Raw genomic sequence first — 19,661 nt, 5'->3', positions numbered from 1 at the left:
TCTCCAAGAACAAAGTAAATGCATAGTTTGCTGTCGGAAGGTCGGACGTTTTAGTGGGGGAAGGCACACCAGAGCTTTCCGCTGACGTTCACTGTGATGGGTGGAGACAACAGTGACTACAGCTCCGTCTGGGAAGGCACATTATTCACCTTCACAAACGCTTCTCTTTAACCATGTATTGAAAACGTATTGCGGGGCTTAACATTAAGCTATTTCATAGATTGAATATTAGGATAGAGTATTGACTAGATACTATGTAGTAAACTAAACGCCGAGCTGGAGCACTGCAAACCAGCAATATACAATGATGGATACCCCTGCCGCGCCAGTGAATTAACAATCAGCAATCCGAAGACACAAGTTCAACAGTCACAAAAGCCGCTTTTATGACGCCAGAATATGTAAAAAAGCGCCCTGTGAGGAAGAATCGTCATCGATATGTAATCACAGGAAAGGTTTTCCGGTCCATGACGTTGATTTGATATTCAAAGATACCAGACACGGTTGCAATGTACCTAGAAAAGTCAATAATTAGCTTTCAGGGACAGTATAGACAGGTCTTACTTACAATGTTCTTCCATTGGCACCCCAGCCAAGTCCAGCCGAGCTGCTTGGATCCAGATCCCGCCGCCCAAAGGCCATGCTACTACGCTCTGGCATGTCGTTCATCACACTTCGAATCCACCGAGGCGAGCGCAAATGATCAAGGCCAGTCGGCGGCGCCGGCTGTTGCAGGTACCGGTAATCTCGCGGGTGATTTCGGCTCTGAGTCTCTACCTCATTCATAAGCTGTCGCTGCCGGCGTAAACGCTCCACGGCCACAATGTTTGCTCTCAGGCTAGGGGGGATATCCAGATTACTCTCGAGTCTTTCAGGTCGCCTGTGGGCAGACCGAGACCGCTGGTGATTTCGCGGCCGTGGTAGCAAACTCGGCGTGGTACTGGAGTAGTCGAAATTCGCCGTTGGTCTAGTTACTGTTCCACGAGGTCGACTAGCAGTCCCACTTTCATTGCTTGAACTCCCCTGGTCACTAGAACTTGTTGATTCCACGGTATGGGCCGAATTATCCAACGTGGCAGACTGCAGCTCGGCCGGCGAAGCAGTCCAGCTTATTGTAAGGCTCGGTTGTGGATCGGGTGTTGAGCTTCCCGCGTTTGCAGTTTGATTTCCTGCCTCGTAATTGCTCTGTGAGAGTATGACAGGTCGAGGTGAGGTAGGACGAGGTGATCGATTAGCTCCACTTGTGGGACCTGACGGTCTGGCTCGAGATCCGGAATGTGGATGCGAATTTGTATTGGCCCTGGCCGTCAGGCCATCTTCTAACCTTGATGTCCAGCGCGCTGTATTCAAAAACTCCACTATCAGCCTTTCCCTTTCAGTCAGGTCCTGTATTAAACTCTCCCGCAAAGGCGAGGTGTCGGAGCTTTCACCCAATCGACCGCCTGCAAGGCCTTCAACTGAATCAAGCAGTGCCCGCGCATCAAGATCATGCCGCGAATCTTGAAGAGAATTGCTATCCAAATCGAGTCCTAATCCCGCAGAATTGGCAATCATCGGCTCCGTGTGAACTTGCTCTAATCCAGGCTCGTTCATATCTAATTGAAGAATCTGTCGGCGAATAAACGCCTGGCGGACATCCGCAATACCGGCACGTCCTTTATCCTCAAGCCACACAAGAAGGTCCCAGGGTTCTGGCGAGAAGCTCATGCAGCGGACAGCTCCCCCAGCACAGCAATCTCTCGATGAGTTGAAATGGCAAATGATTGTGTTTTTCTCGGAAGGTGTGTCGCCGAGATTCTGAATGGTCCTGACGTCGAAGATGGTAATCACTCCGGATTGTGATCCAATGGCGCAGAGTCGATTAGACTGTGAGAACGCGATGGTAAAGCAGCATTTATCGTCGATTCTGGTGCCAATGTCCATTTCAGTACAGAGGAGCTGTGCCAGTTTCCAGCCACTAAGCTTCTCCCCAGCGTCGGTCGAACTAATATTACTGACATCACGACTGACTCGATAGAAATAAGCCTTATTTTCATCACCAACAGCTGCCAGAATGGTCGAGTCGGGAGAAATGACGGCATAGTTCATGCACGCCGAGTGGCCGAGTTTCGTCAGGACCTTTGACCGGGTGAGCGAATAAATGGTGACTGTCTTGTCATTGTTACTGTGAGAGAATTATTAGCGGCAAACATGATTATGTCAAGGCAATATGGTACCTGAGAACTGCAACATCTTCGTCCAAGAAGCCCGTTTCGTCGCCAGCAAGACGGTGAATTGTCACAGAGTTGACAATGCTGCCACCAAATTTGTGTAGCTGAACTTCTGGCAGCTGACTCGGACTAGACCCTGATGCCGTCTGTTCTGCTCCAGCCAGTATCCGAGGCGAGGTTCTCAGGGGAGATGCGAGATCAAATGGTAGAGCGCTATCGACGTCCGCCGATTGAGCAGCAGCCAATGTATCGTGGGAGACACGCGCATTCCGATCGGAAAGCTTTACAAAAGCACACTCGCCGTTGACGGTTCCCCCAACGCCGATCCAGCCATAGCCCGCCGCGAGACACTTTGGCTCAAACGGAATAACAGCGATTGTCTCTCGTTTTCGCGTCGAGATATGAATTGCATAAACCACCCGGTCGACGACAACGTATATCCTATCGGAATCGGTGGTGCTAATGTAGTGTCGAAGTTGTTGGTGGCTACAGGGCGTTAGCCTGCAACTCAAGCCGGTTGCATTATTGATAAAAGAAGGGGTGCGACAGACTAATTTGGTATTCTGAAAGGGAAGAAACGGCGTTTCGTTGGAAGGACAAGCGACTCTGTTGGGTGATACCTAAGAACAGGTGATGTGAGTTAGCAAGTTGGGGAACACCCCGAGGGCACTGGGACTTTTGAGACTAACAACAGTGTTGGATCTGTAGTCATGGTGAGGAGACGGTCAAGATCACGGTGACATTGTTAAAGGGTGCAGCTGGAGGTAGACGCCGCTATTGCCAAAGCGAACAACAACGATTCAGACAGGCGATCACGATGACACAGCGACTTTGGGGCTTGAGGCGGCAATGATCGTGCTGTTCTAGAAGGTAACTTGTGTTTGGTGGAGCTTCGAATTGTTACCCAAACGTCAGGGAAAGCTCAGATACCTGAGACGTTGGAACGAGCCAGCTCAGTCCAACCCGGTTTGAGTCAAGGTCGCAGACTGGAGTGAGGTTGCAGCTATTCCTCTCTTTTCTTTTCCGGACTGTCTGCGACTGATCATGGGGGAAAAGAAATAAGATGCGAAAGACTTCCCCAGTCGTCGGGCCAGTATTATTGATGTTGCGAGTTTGGAGTCAACGCCTGATGGATGTCGGACGGATGACGTAAGACTTGTTGCTCGATCCGGGGAACTTGCCAGCGGCGACTGCGGTCGAGTACTCCGTACAAGTCTCTTTCGAAATCCCACCAGTGGTGTGATCTTGGTTGGTTATAATCTGCTGCTGCGTATGACACGCTTGCAATGGCTCTGCTTGTTGGATCGCTTATACATCGCTGAAACGGTGGTTTTGCTCGCCAAAATTGGGAACTTTGGCTCGCGCACAGGGTGCTCAAAGCAAATCCCGCGATATAAGTGATCTTTCTTGCAGGACTATATATTTCCTAACCTAGCACTGGAGTTGCATTAACAAGGATTGAGTTTATGATAGGAGTTATTCGAGAAGTGGAAGTAATGATCAAGAAACTCAATAATGTCAACTCGACGCGCTTATATTCGGGAGTTCAAATATATATTCCAAGCGGCGTTCTGACCGGAGCTTACAAGAGGTCAGCCAGCAAATCCAGGTAAAAATCTCCGAGATCTGAAGCACTAATGGAATTGTTTAAATATGCAATCGCTGTTCCTACGAGACACGAATAAAAAGAGAGACACCGGCCTTTTCGGCGTGGCGACTGCTTTCTGAAGTATACATCGTACTATCGGAGAGAAGAGAGAGTTCCGTCGAACACGCGGCAAAGCCTCGGTCGGATACGCGGATGAGCTTCAGGTCACGTGCGTATATGCGTGGCGTTGTTTGAGATTGAGAAGATACTGAGGAGGAAACTCAAGTCAAGTAGAGCTTCTAAGTCTTCAGCACCGTATCAGGAAGTGCTAGTACACCCGTTGAGAAGGGGTTATTTAGAATGTGCTGGTAGATACGACATGAAAAGAACGTGGACATGAATCGAGCTGCCAGCCAGATCGGCATCCCAGGCGGTGCGGACAGAGAGCTTCCAGTATCAAGCTATGATTGGCCAACCCGGGTGATTCAGCGATTCTATTAAGTTCGACAGTCGACGACGGGCCGAAGCTCTCCGCGCAATTTCCACTAGTCCTCTTTGCCGTCTCCCTTTCCTTCGTCTTCCAAAAGGACGCCAAAAATTTTCTTGCTTCCTCAACTATCCCCCTTCACCTCTCCATCTCTCCGTCTTATACCCGCATCTCCATCCCTTCTCTCCTATCGATTGAATCGACTGGAGCTGCTCCTATAGCCTTTTTTAATTCCTGTATTATTTTATTTGCCTTTGTTCCTCCTAATCCCATCACAATGTTGTCATCTCGTCTCTCCCGCGCGGTAAGTCACCCCTGCATGCAGAGTCATCACTGAAGACATGAAAATCTGACTTTTCCCTCTTTCAATCAGCTTCCGCGCACTGCTCCTTTCGCTCGTGCTCCCGCATTCAGACTCCCTGGCGCCGCTGCCCGGAGATGGAACTCGACAGAGGAGAAGGTGAAGGGCCAGGTCATTGGTATTGACTTGGGTAAGTAACTGAGCTTAATTTCGATCGCAACGCGCCTCTAACGCGATTATCCAGGTACCACAAACTCCGCTGTTGCCGTCATGGAGGGCAAGACCCCTAAGATCATCGAAAACGTTGAAGGTACGTTGAGCTTGATGGCCGAGCTACGCCGGAATGTCGGGCAGAAATTTCTTTTCGAACTTCGCTAACTTGACTCAATAAAAGGTGCCCGCACAACACCCTCTGTCGTCGCTTTCGCCCAGGATGGCGAGCGTCTCGTCGGTATTGCTGCCAAGCGTCAGGCTGTTGTCAACCCCGAAAACACGCTTTTTGCCACCAAGCGTCTCATCGGTCGCAAGTTCACCGATGCCGAGGTTCAGCGCGATATCAAGGAGGTTCCCTACAAGATCGTCCAGCACACCAACGGCGACGCCTGGGTTGAGGCTCGTGGCGAAAAGTACTCTCCCGCCCAGATTGGTGGTTTCGTTCTCAACAAGATGAAGGAGACTGCTGAAAACTACCTGGGCAAGCCCGTCAAGAACGCCGTTGTCACTGTTCCCGCCTACTTCAACGACTCCCAGCGTCAGGCTACCAAGGACGCTGGTCAGATCGCTGGTCTCAACGTTCTCCGTGTTGTCAACGAACCTACTGCTGCCGCTCTTGCCTATGGTCTTGAGAAGGAGGCTGACCGTGTTGTCGCTGTCTACGATCTTGGTGGTGGTACTTTTGATATCTCTGTCCTGGAGATCCAAAAGGGCGTCTTCGAGGTCAAGTCGACCAACGGTGACACCCACCTTGGTGGTGAGGACTTTGACATTAGCCTCGTCCGCCACATTGTCCAGCAGTTCAAGAAGGAGTCTGGGCTTGACCTCTCTGGTGACCGCATGGCTATCCAGCGTATCCGTGAGGCCGCTGAAAAGGCCAAGATTGAACTGTCTTCCTCTCTCCAGACCGAGATCAACCTTCCTTTCATCACTGCTGATGCCAGCGGTGCCAAGCATATCAACCTGAAGATGACCCGCGCTCAGCTCGAGTCTCTGGTTGACCCTCTCATCAACCGCACCATTGAGCCCGTCCGCAAGGCCCTCAAGGATGCCAACCTCCAGTCCAGCGAGATCCAGGACATTATCCTCGTCGGTGGTATGACCCGTATGCCCAAGGTTACTGAGTCCGTCAAGTCCATGTTTGGCCGCGAGCCCGCCAAGTCGGTCAACCCAGATGAGGCTGTCGCCATCGGTGCTGCCATCCAGGGTGCCGTCCTTGCTGGTGAAGTCACTGACGTTCTGCTCCTTGACGTCACCCCTCTGTCTCTCGGTATCGAGACTCTCGGTGGTGTCTTTACTCGCCTGATCAACCGCAACACCACCATCCCCACCAAAAAGTCCCAGACCTTCTCTACTGCTGCCGACTTCCAGACTGCTGTCGAGATCAAGGTCTTCCAGGGTGAGCGTGAGCTCGTCAAGGACAACAAGCTGCTCGGAAACTTCCAGCTTGTTGGTATCCCCCCTGCCCACCGTGGTGTCCCCCAGATTGAGGTCACCTTTGACATTGATGCCGACTCCATCGTCCACGTCCACGCCAAGGACAAGTCCACCAACAAGGACCAGTCCATCACCATTGCCTCTGGCTCTGGTCTCTCCGACTCTGAGATCCAATCCATGGTCGAAGATGCTGAGAAATACGGTGCTCAGGACAAGGAGCGTAAGGCCGCTATCGAGGCTGCCAACCGCGCCGACAGCGTCCTGAACGACACTGAAAAGGCCCTCAAGGAGTTCGAGGACCGCCTCGACAAGGCCGAGGCCGAGCAGATCCGTGAAAAGATCAACACTCTGCGCGAGTTTGTCGCCAAGAACCAGTCTGGCGAGCTTGCTGCCACCGCCGAGGAGCTCAAGCAAAAGACTGATGAGCTCCAGACTGCCAGCTTGACCCTCTTCGACAAGATGCACAAGGCCCAGTCTGAGCAGCAGCAGCAGCAGCCTCCCCAGGGCGAGTCCGGCCAGGGTGAGAACAAGCAATAAATGTACCACCACCATCAATGACCGCCACATTTAACCGCAAGGTTAATAATGGCGATCTTTTGTATTTTTTTACCATCTTTTTTTTTTTTGCGATTTTCTAGATATCTCTTTCCCCTTCTCTGACTGTTTTAACCTGCATTCTATGTATACATACTTTATGACCTGCTTCTTGGGTCGTTTGTCTCGGTGTACGGGTGTTTTATTTTACTGTTTTCTTTTTTCTTTTTCTCTTTTATCCCCGCATGGCTTCATACCCTTTGATCGGGCAAGCATACTGATTTCTCCGGGGAGCAACCATTGGATGGGATGCCTACAATTTGTAACTTAATGACATTACGGCTTGGGACCACAAAAGCGAATCGGACGTGGTGGACTTGGAGCATGTGTGATAATAGAACAGGAAATTCTCCTCTCGATTCAACAAAGTTTTTAACAGTTTGTAACTTGATTTGATTTCGAAGGTTTATGATAGCACTCAGAAGGCTCCGTTCAGATGTCTGAGCCTCGATGCTCTGACACAGATTTGATGTTAGCAGCCTTCGTATCTCAAACCAACCGGGGAACTACCATTAGGACGATGCCTTTTCGATGCCTTTCTGGTGTCGTGTTGGCCTTGCCAGCTGTTCAGTGCCAGAGCGAGTCTAGTCCACATTCAGATTCTTCTACTTCAGAGCGCTCCTGAAGCATTCCTGTTGGATTGTTTCAAGGGGGTCAAGTCTCGAGTGGGGAGCCATCCATATGCAGGAGGGTATACATTTTGGACTTGTCGCCCTCTGCGCTCGTCTACCCAACCTAATCGATTGAGTTTTGGCCCTCTGAACAGCCACATTGCACCGGGCCAGAACACCCGGAAATGCGAGCAGCCTTTACGAATGCTGCGACTCGCCAACACGAACAGATCCAACAAGATGGGCTAAGAAACATTCTGATTGTGCACGGAGCATTGCCGTTGAAGACAATGTAGATTAGGTACTTGTGCTCTTATCGGCAGCGCACCATCAGGGGTGGCTCTTCTCCACTGGGAGACTTGCAGCAACAGTGCAGCTGAGGAGCAAATCATTGCTGTACACAAATGCAAAGAGTCCCAAACTCCAAAACTCACGAGACTAGATTGGGAAGAATCAGCGCACCTCCTCAGCACATCATCGTCCTCGGCTGTGAGGATGATTGCAATTATCGAGTCCTCTTTGCTGTTCGCTTGAGAATGAATTGATTATTGGTCTTGAGCAAAGCCAGCCCTGTGAGTCTGTGGGAATTAATTTGGTTGATCATTTAATAATAAACCGCGGAAATCCACTGGCTGGCAACTGGATTTTTGTGGTATTCTCCACTTGGGATATTACACAATTTCCAGTAAACATCTTTCTCTTGAAACATTCCGTTGCTTTCTGAGGACTTCCTGGAGAGAACCTTGGGACACTTGGTTTCTTGAAGATTCAACTGAATAGTCATGCACTCCACACCTGCAGCACTCCGTTGTCGTCAAGGGAGGCTTCCACTGACCTCCGTCTCCTCTCATTTAAAGTGTTACATATTGTGTAGTAGATCATCGGCCTCCCATTGGCTCCCAGCGACTAAAAATAAATAAAACACTGTAACAAAATTGTTGAGCCGGAACCTGGTCAAATTATTTACCTTTTGCTCGCCCGGCTTTGGTTGGCTTGTTTGCTGCCGCCTCATTCTTGGAGTCTGTCGATGTACCTATCAAAGTACTCTCCAGGTACCGTGGCTTGCCTGTGACAAGATGCGCGATATTAATTGCTCCATTCAGGCGGTTCTGTTGAGTTGACTTGTGTGTTTGTCACTAGTGCGACAGTGGTGGGTTCCTCGAGAAACCCCCTATTGAGCCTTTGAAACTCGGTTCACACCAGCAGCGCACATCCACCATCCGGGTTGTCTCGCTGAGTAGGATGCTGGTGACGGGTGGGATGCTAAGATGGTCGGCCTGCAGAAGCATTGCTGTAAGACGACTTGCAGTGCTTGGCTTGGACTTGTGGGAGGGAGTGTGTTGAGAGTAATATTGACAATTATTACTACATCTGATACTGGGGCTCACTAGTGCAGATTCTATCCAGTTTATTCCATGGGCTTGTTTGACCGCAGACTCCTACTGGCCTGAGGGGCCAGACTAGTGGTGTTTAGCCCATGCCTTAGTCTGCAACTGTTGTTCCAATCGATCGCCCGTGAGACTTGTTTTCGCTCTCTTGTTGTCTCGATTTCTCGACTCTCTTGGCACAGGGTCTTTTTTTCCTTGGGTCTTTTTTCCCTCTTTCCCTCTTCTCTTGCTCTTCAGTCCTCGATCCAGACGCCCAAGCCGGCCAGTAAGAACTCCCTTGCAGTGTTTATCTGCCACTCGCAATCCTTCGATTGATCTGCTGGTCACACACCTACGCGACAGAGGAGACACGGGAAATTCTCCTACTAGTCTTCTCTTGAGAGAGAACAAGAAAAACGGGCAGGGTGCAGCGCGCTAGCACTTTGTTTTTCTCTCTTACAGCGGCAGTGACATCCAGAGTACCTCGTCCTCGCTCCATGTAAGTACCATTGAGCTCCTCGCCCTGTCGCCCTCGAAGCCTCCCCGCTCTCTCCTGCATATCGCCATATGTAGCTACATTCACGTTCTCTGCTTTGATTCCTCCGGACTGCTCGTCTCCGCCAGCTCTTGCTTCTTGCCTCTTGTTTGCTTCTTGCTCGCTCCCTCTTCTTTCTATACAAATCCCCCTCAACTCCTCTGTTTGCCACCTCTATCTTTCCCCGGATTGATCATCATCACCTGCCTTGTGCTGCTGCAGGTCAACAGCTGAAACGCAGTACCACTAACTCTTTTAGCCCTCTCTCTCTCTCTCTCTCACACACATTCTCTTACCATGACAGTTGCTGCACCTCCTCCTGTGCCCCCTGTGCACGAAAACGGAATGAATGGCAGCATCCCCGGGCACCATGTCAACCTCAGTCTCCCTCGATTTCACCCCATTGCCATGAACCCCGGCCAGCCAGTACCCCCCGAGTCCATGATGCACGGCCACCAGCACTATCGACCCTACCCTCCACCTCCTCCAATGTCAGAGCAAGGTCCGCCGGTCCCTCCAGGCCCACCGACACCGCACGCACCCCCCGGTATAGATCACATTGAGGCCCGCCTGAGACAACTGGAACATGAAGAAGCTGCTCGTATGGCGGCTCGTAGCCACCTGCTTGCTATCCGGAAGCGAGAGGATGAGGAATTCCGTAGGATGACTGAAAACGCCGAGGCAGAAGAAGAGGTAATGCGTCTTGCTATATTATCTAACCTTTGTCTGACATATTTCTCGTCCAATTAGGAGCTGCGTAGGCAACGGAAACGATTGAAGCGGGAATCAATGGGCCTCTATAATCCGAGTCTGGAATCCCCGCCTCTTCGTCCTACGCCGCCGCGCCGTTTGTCCGAGACAAATGCAGCCACCACCCTCGCCTATTTCAAGCAACAAACACCCCCGGAACCTCGTACCATTGCTCATCCGCCCCCGCCGCAAGCACAGATCCCTCCTCCTCACCCTCAGCAACAACAACAACAACAACAACCACAACAACCTCAACACATGCATCATGATCCTACTGGCGCCGGCTCGATTCGACGGAAACAAAAATATACAATCAAAAACGTAGAAGCGTGGGGAGAGCGCCACGGCAGACCAGCTGCGCACGACCCGTCAGGAAGGGCTCTCTGGAAGCGCCCCTCGGACGGTAGCCTAGTCTACCTGACCTGCCCAGTATCGGGCTGCGGCAAGGCCGACTTTGTGACGCTCCACGGATTCATGTGCCACCTCACAAAGAAGCACAAGGACCGCAGCCTAGGCAGCCAATCCCGCGCCCTCGAGGTCTGTGGCGTCGTCTACGACCCCAGCACACCTTTACCTCCCGTCCCCAACGGAAACCGCGCCTCGACAGAAGAGTCCCGCCTCGACTCAGCCGCCGACCAAGACGGGTACCCGCAGGACATGGAATACTCCTCTGCATCGGACAACGAGAGCACCGGGCACTCCATCCCCGTCGTCAAGACCGAGGCAACCGATAAACCGCTTCCCCCTCCTGCCCTCCTAACTCCCTCCGAGGAATACCCTCCCCCGGCGCCCAAGATAAACGGCTCCACCAAGCACTCCATCTCCTCACTCATCGACCGCGACCCTGAACACGAGCCTCGAGACCGCACAGTCTCCCCTCTCCCTCCTCTCTATAGCGCCGCCGCGAATCCCGAGCCGGTGCCGGTGCCGATTCCCCAGGCTGGAGCTGGTCTCTCTGGGCCGCAGGAGTCTGACAAGGAGGCTGTTGAAAGAGAGGAGGGCAAATAAAAGTTTAAAAGCCCTAATACGAAAGGAAAATAACTACATACGATGCCACGGGGATAGTGGAGCAGATTCTGCAGCGCCTTCCTCCAAGTTGCGTCTCGAAATCTTGCATATGTCCGAGAATCAGCATGTTGAGCTTCTAGGTCAATACCCTACTGTTACGGTATACTAGGTGGGAACTCTGTACTTCTCACCTCTAATATATAATGTTTGACATACGGCCATTCCTCTCACTACCTGCACCTACCACCTGCCATCTACTGAAATATGGACCATGCATCCATAGCCATTGCCATAAACTATAAACTATAACCTTATCATCTATGTCTATCTAATCGATCTAATTCTACCTTATCATTGAAGCCCAAAATATCCGATATATACCATGCTCTAGTCCTTCAATAGCAACGCATGAACCAAATACCCACTCCCACTCCCCAACTTCCCACCAAGCACACTCGAGCCGACCCTCCAAACCCGAAACACGCGCATTGTCTCCCGCAGCCAGGCCTCAAAGACATCAGGAGACCGCTGCTGCTGCGCGATGATGCATATCGTCGGCTTCCTAATCTTTCTTGAAATGGTTCTGCGCAGAGTTGAGATCTCAGCGCATGTCCGCACAAAGGGGGCGATGAGAGCTTCGTTGTAGATGCAGTCGCAGGAGATGAGGAGGTCGAACCCTGTATCCGTGTTTGAGGTTTCGTCATCATCTTCATCCTCGAGGGTGGGAATCTCCTGCCGTAATCGAGCCGGGTCATCAAGTTCCCAGTCCAGCGAAGTAAATGTGATATTCGGATGCAGCACAGCAGAGCCAGAGCTGTCCGTCTTGGACTTACTCTTCTGCTGCTGCTGTTGTTTCCGCCCCTTCCCCTTCGAACCCGGCCCGGGCTTCTGACTCTGCTGCAGCGGCGGATTACTCTCCAGATTCTGCCGAAACAGCCGAGCCACGTATTCCTGGTCCGTGGCTAAGTAGTGCCCAACCAGCGGGGCGAGGGCAAGCGCCGTGAGGCCTGAGATTCCGCAACCCAGTTCCACGACGGCGGAGTTGCGGTTGAGATGTGCGGATGTCCAGAGTGGGTTTGTGGACATGTTGGAGAGCCATTCTGCGAAGAGGGGGGTGATTTTCCAGAGGACTGTGGCCTTGTTAGCTTTGATTGCTGTAGCCTTGGGTAGTGATATGTATGCGATGTAATGGGATGCCGGTGAATATACAAGAGTGGCTGCGTACATACCTGCGCCTGTTGTACCTCCGGCCCTAGACGACGAGAGAAGAGTGGGAGATTGGTGGATCGTGTAGTCCTGATCGTGGATTGTGATGTCGACCGTCGTGGCCTTTGAATCGACGAAGCCTAGATTGGAGGAGGGGATATCCTGCGAGAAGAGCAGAAAGGATTCTGTATACTAGGTATCAACACAGATCCACCTGAGCCTATCGCAGAATATGTATTCAGCGATGGATGGACATACCCTCGTCAGCATCTTCCACCTCTTGGCCAATTGAGGAGAGAAACGTCAATAGGTCTTCCATTTCGTCACTCGAGACGCAATAAGGTTTATTCACTAGAGACGATCCCGTATTCTGGAAATAAATGCCGACATCTTGTCTGGGCTCTGCGATGAGGCTTTTCGTCGAGTGAGAGATCAGAGGCTACGATTGGCCGGCAGGCGTGGGGTACGTTAGTAATACGAGCTCTGAGAAAGCTGCTGGTCACATGACAGCTATTCCTGCACATTTGGAGCACTGCAGAAGAACAAATAAAAAAGCTCCAAGCATGGAATAATTGTCTCAATTTCCTGTTGTCATTCCAAGAACCGCAATATATTGAGCATCATTTCCTGCGGATCATGCGGCCGAATATCGAGGCTCCGACTGGCTCCTTTATGTGGTGTAGATCTAGCACAGTTCGAGCCGGCGTTGGGGCTAAAATTCCCAACAGAAGCTCTCTCGCGAATGAGATCCAGTCGGGGGAGAGATGACTTCCGAGCGCCATGTTCCCTGGAGGAATAAACGAAGAATCAGAAGCTCACGACCAGGGATGTTCTCGCGCGGAACCGCGGTAACCTGGGGGGTTGAAAGGGAAAGTTTTGGGGGTGTTTCTGGGCATCTGGGCGCAGCAGCCGAAGGATTATCTGGGGTTTTACAGCCGGACAAAGCAGGACAACGTCTCGCGAGATCTACCAACATCAGAGAAACTCCGTAGCTATTCATAAAATTAGATGGATACGGAGTAAATACACAATGACGGAAGCTCCTGGACCAGAGAGGAACCTCCCTGAACCTGAAACTACCGGGACAGGGAAAGAGCTCAGGCCGCTGCCCAGCCACCAAGGAGCACGGCCAGTGACTTCATCCACGGCAGAACTTCGTCTCGGAGTCTGGCACCGCAACCCAGTCCGGCCAGTCCAGACACTTTCTCCCTCTCACCTCTCACACACGAGACACAGCTTCATCAAGCCTCGTTCCTAGCTAGCTCCTTAGCCTTCCCCCCTCCCCTCTCTCTCACGGTTCTCGAGCCGAGTCAACAAACCCCTTTTTTAAACCACCACCTGCCCCCGCATTTTCTGATCCTCCCTTCCGTCATCTCCAACTTCCAAGCTTGCCGCTCCCCGACCATTTTCTCCTCCGCCCTTCACTGAGCATTCAGCAACTGGCGATAGCTCAAGCTGCTGCCTGTACGTTTACCTCTGCCTGTCGTGTCTTTAGTCTATTTCTGACAGTTTCTCCTGATTTAGATTGGCCTTTACTTCTTGTTTCCCCTGGTGTAACCGCTCCGCGAAGCCTCCGCGAAAATGTCGCCAAAGGACACCGTCGTCTACCCGCGCATGACGAAAAAGCCTCCCTTTACCGTCGAGGTTCCTGGCGTCGAACCTGCCCCTGGAGAGACCATCCCCCGTCGCCATCCCGCAGCCAGGGATGGCCTCATTACGCGACCAGCCGATGACCTCACAACCATCTACGATGCCTTTCGTCGCTCGGCGCGCGTCTACGGCAATGCCAAGGCAGTGGGCAGCCGTCGCCTCATCAAGACGCACGTCGAGACTAAAAAGGTGAAGAAGATTGTTGACGGAGTCGAGCAAGAGGTGGACAAGCAGTGGACGTACTTTGAGAAGAGCGCCTACTCCTATAAGAGCTTCGTAGAGTATGAGAAGCAGGCGCTGGAGCTTGGTAGTGGTCTGCGGAAGCTCGGACTTACGAAAGTCGATAAGCTTCACCTCTACGGTTCAACGAGGTGTGTTGATCTCCGAAACTATTAGCTAATGCAAGCGCTGACAGTAATTGGCAGCGAAAACTGGCTGGCCATGTCGCACGGTTCGTTACCCACCTTTGACCTCAAGTCTTCATGCTAACCACTGCCTGCGATAGCGGCCGCCTCTCAGTCCCTGACCATCGTTACCGCGTATGATACCCTCGGCGAGGAAGGACTGTCGCACTCTCTGGTGCAGACCGAGAGTAGCGCCATCTTCCTGGATCCCGCCCTTATCAACTCGTTGACCAATGTTCTGGGCAAGGCGAAATCCATCAAGCATGTCATCTACAACTCCGCCGAAGAGCTCAAGCAGGAAGACTTGGACCGATTGAAAAAGGAGCACGAGCATGTCAACATTATAAGCTTTGAAGATCTGCGCAAGTCGGGCGAGGAAAACCCCGTGGAGCCCGTTCCCCCGTCTCCAGAGGACGTGTGCTGCATCATGTACACATCCGGCTCCACGGGCCCGCCAAAGGGTGTACCTCTTACTCACGCCAATGTCGTTGCCGCAAGTATGTTCTCTCAAATCGATCTGGCTATATTCAAGCTAATTGTATAGTGGCGGGAATCAACGTGATCATCGGTCCGTATATCACACCGTCAGACGCCTTGCTCACGTACCTCCCCCAGTCACATATCCTCGAATACATCTTTGAGAACCTGTGTCTCTTCTGGGGCGGCACCATGGGTTACGGTAACCCCAAAACTCTTTCGGATACCTCCATGAAGAACTGCAAGGGCGACATTCGCGAATTCAAGCCCACTATCCTTGTCGGTGTTCCAGCAGTCTGGGAGTCGGTGAAGAAGGGTGTTCTCAACAACTTGAACAAAAACAGCGCTCTCGTCAAGAGTCTGTTCTGGGGCGCCATGTCGATGAAGAACTTTTTGATGTCTACAGGCTTACCAGGTGCTTGGTTCCTCGACAACGTTATCTTCAAGAAGCTTAAGGAGGCTACGGGTGGCCGCATGCGGATCATGATGAACGGAGGTGGTCCTGTTTCCAGGGATACCCAGAAGTTCCTGTCCATGGCTATTGCTCCCATGGTTGGCGGCTACGGATTGACTGAGACAGCCGCCATGGGCGCTCTAAACGACCCAGGGGCCTGGAACCCCAACGTTCTGGGTGAGCCCCCAGCCTGCATTGAAGTCAAGCTTGTCGACTTTGCAGACGCCGGCTATTTCACCAAGAACACCCCGCCGCAGGGAGAGATCTGGATCCGCGGAGGCAGTGTGACAACACACTACTTTAAGAACGAAGAGGAGACCAAAAACGCGTACACTGCCGACGGATGGTTCATGACTGGCGATATTGGCGAGTTTGACAAGAACGGCCACCTCCGCGTCATCGACCGCAAGAAGAACCTTGTCAAGACCCTCAACGGCGAGTACATTGCCCTCGAGAAGCTCGAGTCTGTGTACCGCTCTTCACCCGTCGTCGGTAACATTTGCGTCTACGCTGCTGAAGACCAGGACAAGCCGGTTGCCATTATCGTCCCCGTGGAAATTGCGCTCAAGAAGCTCGCCAGTGAAAACGGCATCGAGGGCGACTCGGTCGAGACCCTCGTCCACAACGAGAAGCTCAAGTCTATTGTCCTCAAGCAGCTCCAGACTCTTGGCCGAAACAGCGGCCTCAGGGGCATTGAGATCATCAACGGAGTTGTCCTGTCAGAAGAAGAGTGGACTCCTCAAAATGTATGTCCTCCTCATTCTATTCTGTATGCAACACGCTAACCAAAATTTAGGGCTTCACAACCGCCGCCCAAAAGCTGCAACGCAAGAAGATCGTCGCCAAGTTCCAGAAAGACATCGACCGCGCCTACGGAAAGAACTAAACCATCACCGAACAAGTTATGCACGTCTCTTTCCCGGGTTTTGGCTCCTCCTTCTGTCTCGAATATACCACACACACACACTCATAACGCTGGCCCGATTGATTGAAATGATGCCCTAAGCCATGAAATGATCCCTCCAGCTCTCTGAACACCCCCAATATACCTTTTTGCTTTTGTCTCATGTCTTTGCTGTTCTCTTGTGCGATTAGTACTTTACTTCTTTACGTTACTTTACGTACTTTACTTCTACTCATCAGTTGAACAATCCAATGTATGTTACTTACTTGCATCTCGCCCATGTCTATTATCGACGAAGTATATACCTTAATTATTATATTATTCTACCCTGGCTCCTCTCTTGGGGTAGATTGATCACTGCCTCATTGGTGGTTTGTATACAAAGCACTGAAATAGAAGGCGGAAAGTTCTGGCAATACTCAAAAAGAAGGAGCGACGGAGAGCCCCCGAGCGGGAGGCAGGTCCGCTTTTTCCCCTCTATGAAGCACGGTGATAACAACTCTGTTCAGGAGGAACGAGCGACTGTCTACCTAGCTACACGGCACCTGCTTAGACCAAATCTCGGAGAAGGAACTATACGCCTAAGCGCGCGAGAGCGAGAGTTGAAATTGAAATTGAGACCATCGCGAGACGACCAAAGCACACCATGTCTCTCTGGAGGTTCGTTTCCCATCTCAAGGAAACGCAATGCTTCTTTCCCTCCGATTTTATCCTACAGCAGCACAAGCACTGATTACTCAAGTCAAGCAAAGTCACTAACTCGAATCTTCTCTCCAGCTCCTACAAATCCCTCACCCCCAAAACGCGCGCGCTATTCGGGGTCGGCGTGATCGCCTGGGCATCGATCGGTCTCTGGACGTCGTCCCAGGTTGAGGAGGCGATGGGAATGGTTCCGACGGCGGCGGAGCAGGCGGAGCTGGATCGGAAGTTGGCGATTCGAGTTTCGAGGGTGGATAAGGAGTGAGTGAGGAGGGAGGGTTGAAACTGTGAATTCCGGAAAATGGGGAAGGGTAATGGGACTGGGGCAGCTTGAGGCAGCCCTTTCTTTGCCGCTGGTATTTGGATCGTCTCGGTGCAGGCTCAGCGCGTTGCGCCGCGGACTCCGGAGAGAAGCATGACGATCAGGCTCCGGCGCTAAGGTAAAAGAGCTAAGGGTCTGCGCGAGCGCCAGCTGTCTCGGACTTGTTGAAGGCAAAGGGCGGGACTAGCCCTCTCGTCCCTTTGTCTCCGGTCCTGCGGACAGAGGTGCCGCGTGTCGTGCCTGGCTGGTCGGAGGTTTGTTGGCGCAACACAGCGTCCGGGAATAGCCGTTCGTGGAACAGAAGACCGATGCATGAATTGTCTGACAAGAATAGAGTCTAACTCTGGCAGAGAGTTTGCGGGAGGGCATTCGCCTCGTTTCTCGGAGTATTTTTGTGTTAGAACCTCAGAAACGAGGCTTGTCTCTGAAAACCCAATCCAAGAAAGTCCAAAAAAAGAAAGTCCGTGGCGGGGTCGTCGAGGATCAATCAGTCCGGATTGCAATTGGCCTCCTTACTGGGCTTTTTCAGCAGTCGGTAACGAAAGTAAGGCGCTTTCGTACAGTAAATACACATACAGCTGCCTTTCGCCTACGCCCATCGGCTCTCGTAATCCAAGACGGACAGAGTCCAGGGTCATCACATCGAAATCCGAGTCTCCCGAGACCGGGATCGACGGGTTGACAGATATCATGTACAAGGGTCTGCTCGGGTCCAATTTCCCATCCAGAGGCTCAAGCCCCCAATCGTCTCGAAGATCGCAGTGGAGGCTGGAGCCTGGGATAGTCAGGGTACGTCAGAAAGAAGCAAGAGCCAGGACGTAAACAAGTTATCTGGGAGGGCTCCGACGAGCAGTGACTGGATTCAACGGTTACACGGCAGGATTGATGATTCCTGGGGTTGCCTTTCTCAACGGCAAGCGGGAGCGTTGTCGCTGGCCACAATAGGCAAGCAATCTTCTGTTGACAGCCGGCGGGCCTGCACGTCGCGCGCCTGATTCATTCACTTGGGACCGGGTCCATGACAACCCCCCCCCTTGTACGACATGCATAGAGTGGACCATCTCGGGAAGGGTAGCTGCATCACGAGTCTCTCTCTCCACTCTCCTGCCTCCAACACTGACACTAACACCAGATTGCCGCTGGATGGAGCGAAGCCGACGTGTTGGGTTTAGCATCGCCAAGTCGCGCCGAGCTGAGCTGCAAAAGGCCTTACTCATAGGCATGGATGAACCCTCTGGCGCGCGACAGCAGACTCCACACCCAGATCGCCAAATGGGCGGCAGCCGACGAATTCGCCCAGGCGCATGATTGATTATTCGCAGTCCGTCTGTCTGTCTGCTGGGCTGGGCAGCCCCTGCCTGTGAAGGAAGGCTGGTGGCTGGAGGCTGAGAGCCTCTCTCTCTCGCTGTCGCTGTCGCTGAGCAAGTTAAGCGCCGCCCCTCGGCCCCTGAGCGGAAATGTGTGTGAAGTCTGTCCGGAAAGGGATCAGATCAGATCGGGCTAACGGCCTAGGAGCGGGGCGAGGTGGCGTCTAGGGAGCGAGTCGAGTGAGTTGAGCGGACGGGCGATGGTCGGGGAATAACAAAGACAAAGAAAGGCGAGGAGCAGAAACTGTGGGGGCTGCTATTAAACGCGGCAGAGAAACGTACTCATCGGTAACGGTGAAACCGTAGCTAGCATTGGACAGGATAGCTTACAATCTTGGACTTGGTATTGAGGCTTGAGCAGCGAAAAGTGGTTGACAGACTGACAACAGACGGAACGTGCCGAAGAAAAGCAGTGGGACCCATCGAGGGATTGAGGAAAGGACCAGGCCAACTAGTGCCGAGTGTCAGCAGGCAGGAAGGCTGCCCATAGGCCGAGCGGACGAACAGTCTCCAGGCTCTGGGCGGACTATCGCGAGGATCACTGTACGCCTGGTCGATCCCCGACCAGAGCATTGGTGGCCGCTGCAGATCTGCCACGCTAGGCGGATTCCGAGATGCCTCAGAGGCTAGAGGCTGGCAAGTGAAGATTGTGATGGGCGTGGCGTCGCTGGAAAAGAGAAAAGAAGCAGTGAGTCAGTGTCGGTGTTAGTGACAGGGGGAAATGAAGCGGAGGGCGAAATGAGGGACGAGCAGCAGCGACGAGGAAAGGACCCAAGCCTGAGGCAAATCTCCAGCTCGCTGCAAAATGGGCTCGAAAGGGACGGATTTTATTCCATTGGGACGACTCGACCAGGCCAGCCTCTGGATTCTGAAAATAGTGAGTGAGTATTATTATTATTATTCTCTCCCTCATTTGCACGTGCTCCTCAGAGTCTCAACCTAGAAAAAAAGAAATCAAATCCAGCATACCCACAATGCCCCCAGCTTGTCTACCTGTAGCTAATTCATTTTTGTCGCTGCTGCTGTTGTCCTGGTATTATTCCACCCCATCACTCGCATGCTTCTATCCTCTCTCAG

The 19,661-nt window shown here is 52.2% G+C and overlaps 7 protein-coding genes across 7 annotated transcripts; 5 read left to right on the top strand and 2 right to left on the bottom strand.

Moving 5' to 3' along the window:
* Window positions 1-198: 198 nt before the first annotated feature.
* BJX68DRAFT_229254 (uncharacterized protein) lies at window positions 199-2,696 on the bottom strand. The gene is made up of 2 exons (XM_071038992.1): window positions 569-2,696; window positions 199-515 (listed from the first exon to the last, which is right to left on the bottom strand). Exons 1-2 carry the CDS (start codon window positions 2,086-2,088, stop codon window positions 431-433), a joined length of 1,605 nt encoding a protein of 534 aa, XP_070903178.1. The 5' UTR covers window positions 2,089-2,696; the 3' UTR covers window positions 199-430.
* Window positions 2,697-4,562: 1,866 nt separating this feature from the next.
* Window positions 4,563-6,773, top strand: BJX68DRAFT_263202 (Hsp70 family protein; the record flags this gene model as incomplete). Its single annotated transcript, XM_071044633.1, has 4 exons — window positions 4,563-4,589; window positions 4,659-4,776; window positions 4,831-4,896; window positions 4,981-6,773. The coding sequence occupies 4 exons, from the start codon at window positions 4,563-4,565 to the stop codon at window positions 6,771-6,773; spliced, it is 2,004 nt and encodes a 667-aa protein (XP_070903177.1).
* Window positions 6,774-9,602: 2,829 nt separating this feature from the next.
* Window positions 9,603-10,311, top strand: BJX68DRAFT_229235 (uncharacterized protein). Its single transcript, XM_071038991.1, has one exon. It carries the CDS (start codon window positions 9,641-9,643, stop codon window positions 10,091-10,093), a length of 453 nt encoding a protein of 150 aa, XP_070903176.1. The 5' UTR covers window positions 9,603-9,640; the 3' UTR covers window positions 10,094-10,311.
* An 18-nt stretch (window positions 10,312-10,329) lies between these two features.
* Window positions 10,330-11,448, top strand: BJX68DRAFT_229234 (uncharacterized protein). Its single transcript, XM_071038990.1, has one exon. The coding sequence runs from the start codon at window positions 10,352-10,354 to the stop codon at window positions 11,099-11,101; it is 750 nt and encodes a 249-aa protein (XP_070903175.1). The 5' UTR covers window positions 10,330-10,351; the 3' UTR covers window positions 11,102-11,448.
* BJX68DRAFT_179443 (S-adenosylmethionine-dependent methyltransferase) lies at window positions 11,295-12,822 on the bottom strand. Its single transcript, XM_071037182.1, has 3 exons — window positions 12,566-12,822; window positions 12,331-12,492; window positions 11,295-12,231 (listed from the first exon to the last, which is right to left on the bottom strand). The coding sequence occupies exons 1-3, from the start codon at window positions 12,624-12,626 to the stop codon at window positions 11,489-11,491; spliced, it is 966 nt and encodes a 321-aa protein (XP_070903174.1). The 5' UTR covers window positions 12,627-12,822; the 3' UTR covers window positions 11,295-11,488.
* A 639-nt stretch (window positions 12,823-13,461) lies between these two features.
* faa4 (long-chain fatty acid-CoA ligase FAA1) lies at window positions 13,462-16,525 on the top strand. The gene is made up of 6 exons (XM_071038989.1): window positions 13,462-13,771; window positions 13,832-14,328; window positions 14,383-14,408; window positions 14,463-14,858; window positions 14,906-16,038; window positions 16,089-16,525. Exons 2-6 carry the CDS (start codon window positions 13,889-13,891, stop codon window positions 16,176-16,178), a joined length of 2,085 nt encoding a protein of 694 aa, XP_070903173.1. The 5' UTR covers window positions 13,462-13,771; window positions 13,832-13,888; the 3' UTR covers window positions 16,179-16,525.
* Window positions 16,526-16,842: 317 nt separating this feature from the next.
* Window positions 16,843-17,160, top strand: BJX68DRAFT_263198 (uncharacterized protein; the record flags this gene model as incomplete). Its single annotated transcript, XM_071044632.1, has 2 exons — window positions 16,843-16,856; window positions 16,974-17,160. The coding sequence occupies 2 exons, from the start codon at window positions 16,843-16,845 to the stop codon at window positions 17,158-17,160; spliced, it is 201 nt and encodes a 66-aa protein (XP_070903172.1).
* Between the last annotated feature and the right edge of the window lie 2,501 nt (window positions 17,161-19,661).

The sequence above is a fragment of the Aspergillus pseudodeflectus genome (genome assembly GCF_044049435.1).
Source record: "Aspergillus pseudodeflectus strain CBS 756.74 chromosome Unknown BJX68scaffold_6, whole genome shotgun sequence".
Lineage (NCBI taxonomy): Eukaryota > Fungi > Ascomycota > Eurotiomycetes > Eurotiales > Aspergillaceae > Aspergillus > Aspergillus pseudodeflectus.
The sequence above is the reverse complement of the archived record's forward strand: the minus strand, read 5'-3'. Positions and strand labels throughout refer to the sequence as shown.

Bases quoted from the DNA above. Each gene is read 5' to 3' on its own strand.
- BJX68DRAFT_229254 (XM_071038992.1), bottom strand. From the start codon at position 2,088: ATGAACTATGCCGTCATTTCTCCCGACTCGACCATTCTGGCAGCTGTT. The intron at 516-568 runs GTAAGTAAGACC...TGACTTTTCTAG, and splicing joins GGTGCCAATGGAAGAACATT to GTACATTGCAACCGTGTCTG.
- BJX68DRAFT_229235 (XM_071038991.1), top strand. From the start codon at position 9,641: ATGACAGTTGCTGCACCTCCTCCTGTGCCCCCTGTGCACGAAAACGGA.
- BJX68DRAFT_229234 (XM_071038990.1), top strand. From the start codon at position 10,352: ATGCATCATGATCCTACTGGCGCCGGCTCGATTCGACGGAAACAAAAA.
- BJX68DRAFT_179443 (XM_071037182.1), bottom strand. From the start codon at position 12,626: ATGGAAGACCTATTGACGTTTCTCTCCTCAATTGGCCAAGAGGTGGAA. The intron at 12,493-12,565 runs GTATGTCCATCC...CCTAGTATACAG, and splicing joins GGTGGAAGATGCTGACGAGG to AATCCTTTCTGCTCTTCTCG. The intron at 12,232-12,330 runs GTATGTACGCAG...ACAAGGCCACAG, and splicing joins CGGAGGTACAACAGGCGCAG to TCCTCTGGAAAATCACCCCC.
- faa4 (XM_071038989.1), top strand. From the start codon at position 13,889: ATGTCGCCAAAGGACACCGTCGTCTACCCGCGCATGACGAAAAAGCCT. The intron at 14,409-14,462 runs GTTCGTTACCCA...TGCCTGCGATAG, and splicing joins CTGGCTGGCCATGTCGCACG to CGGCCGCCTCTCAGTCCCTG. The intron at 16,039-16,088 runs GTATGTCCTCCT...ACCAAAATTTAG, and splicing joins AAGAGTGGACTCCTCAAAAT to GGCTTCACAACCGCCGCCCA.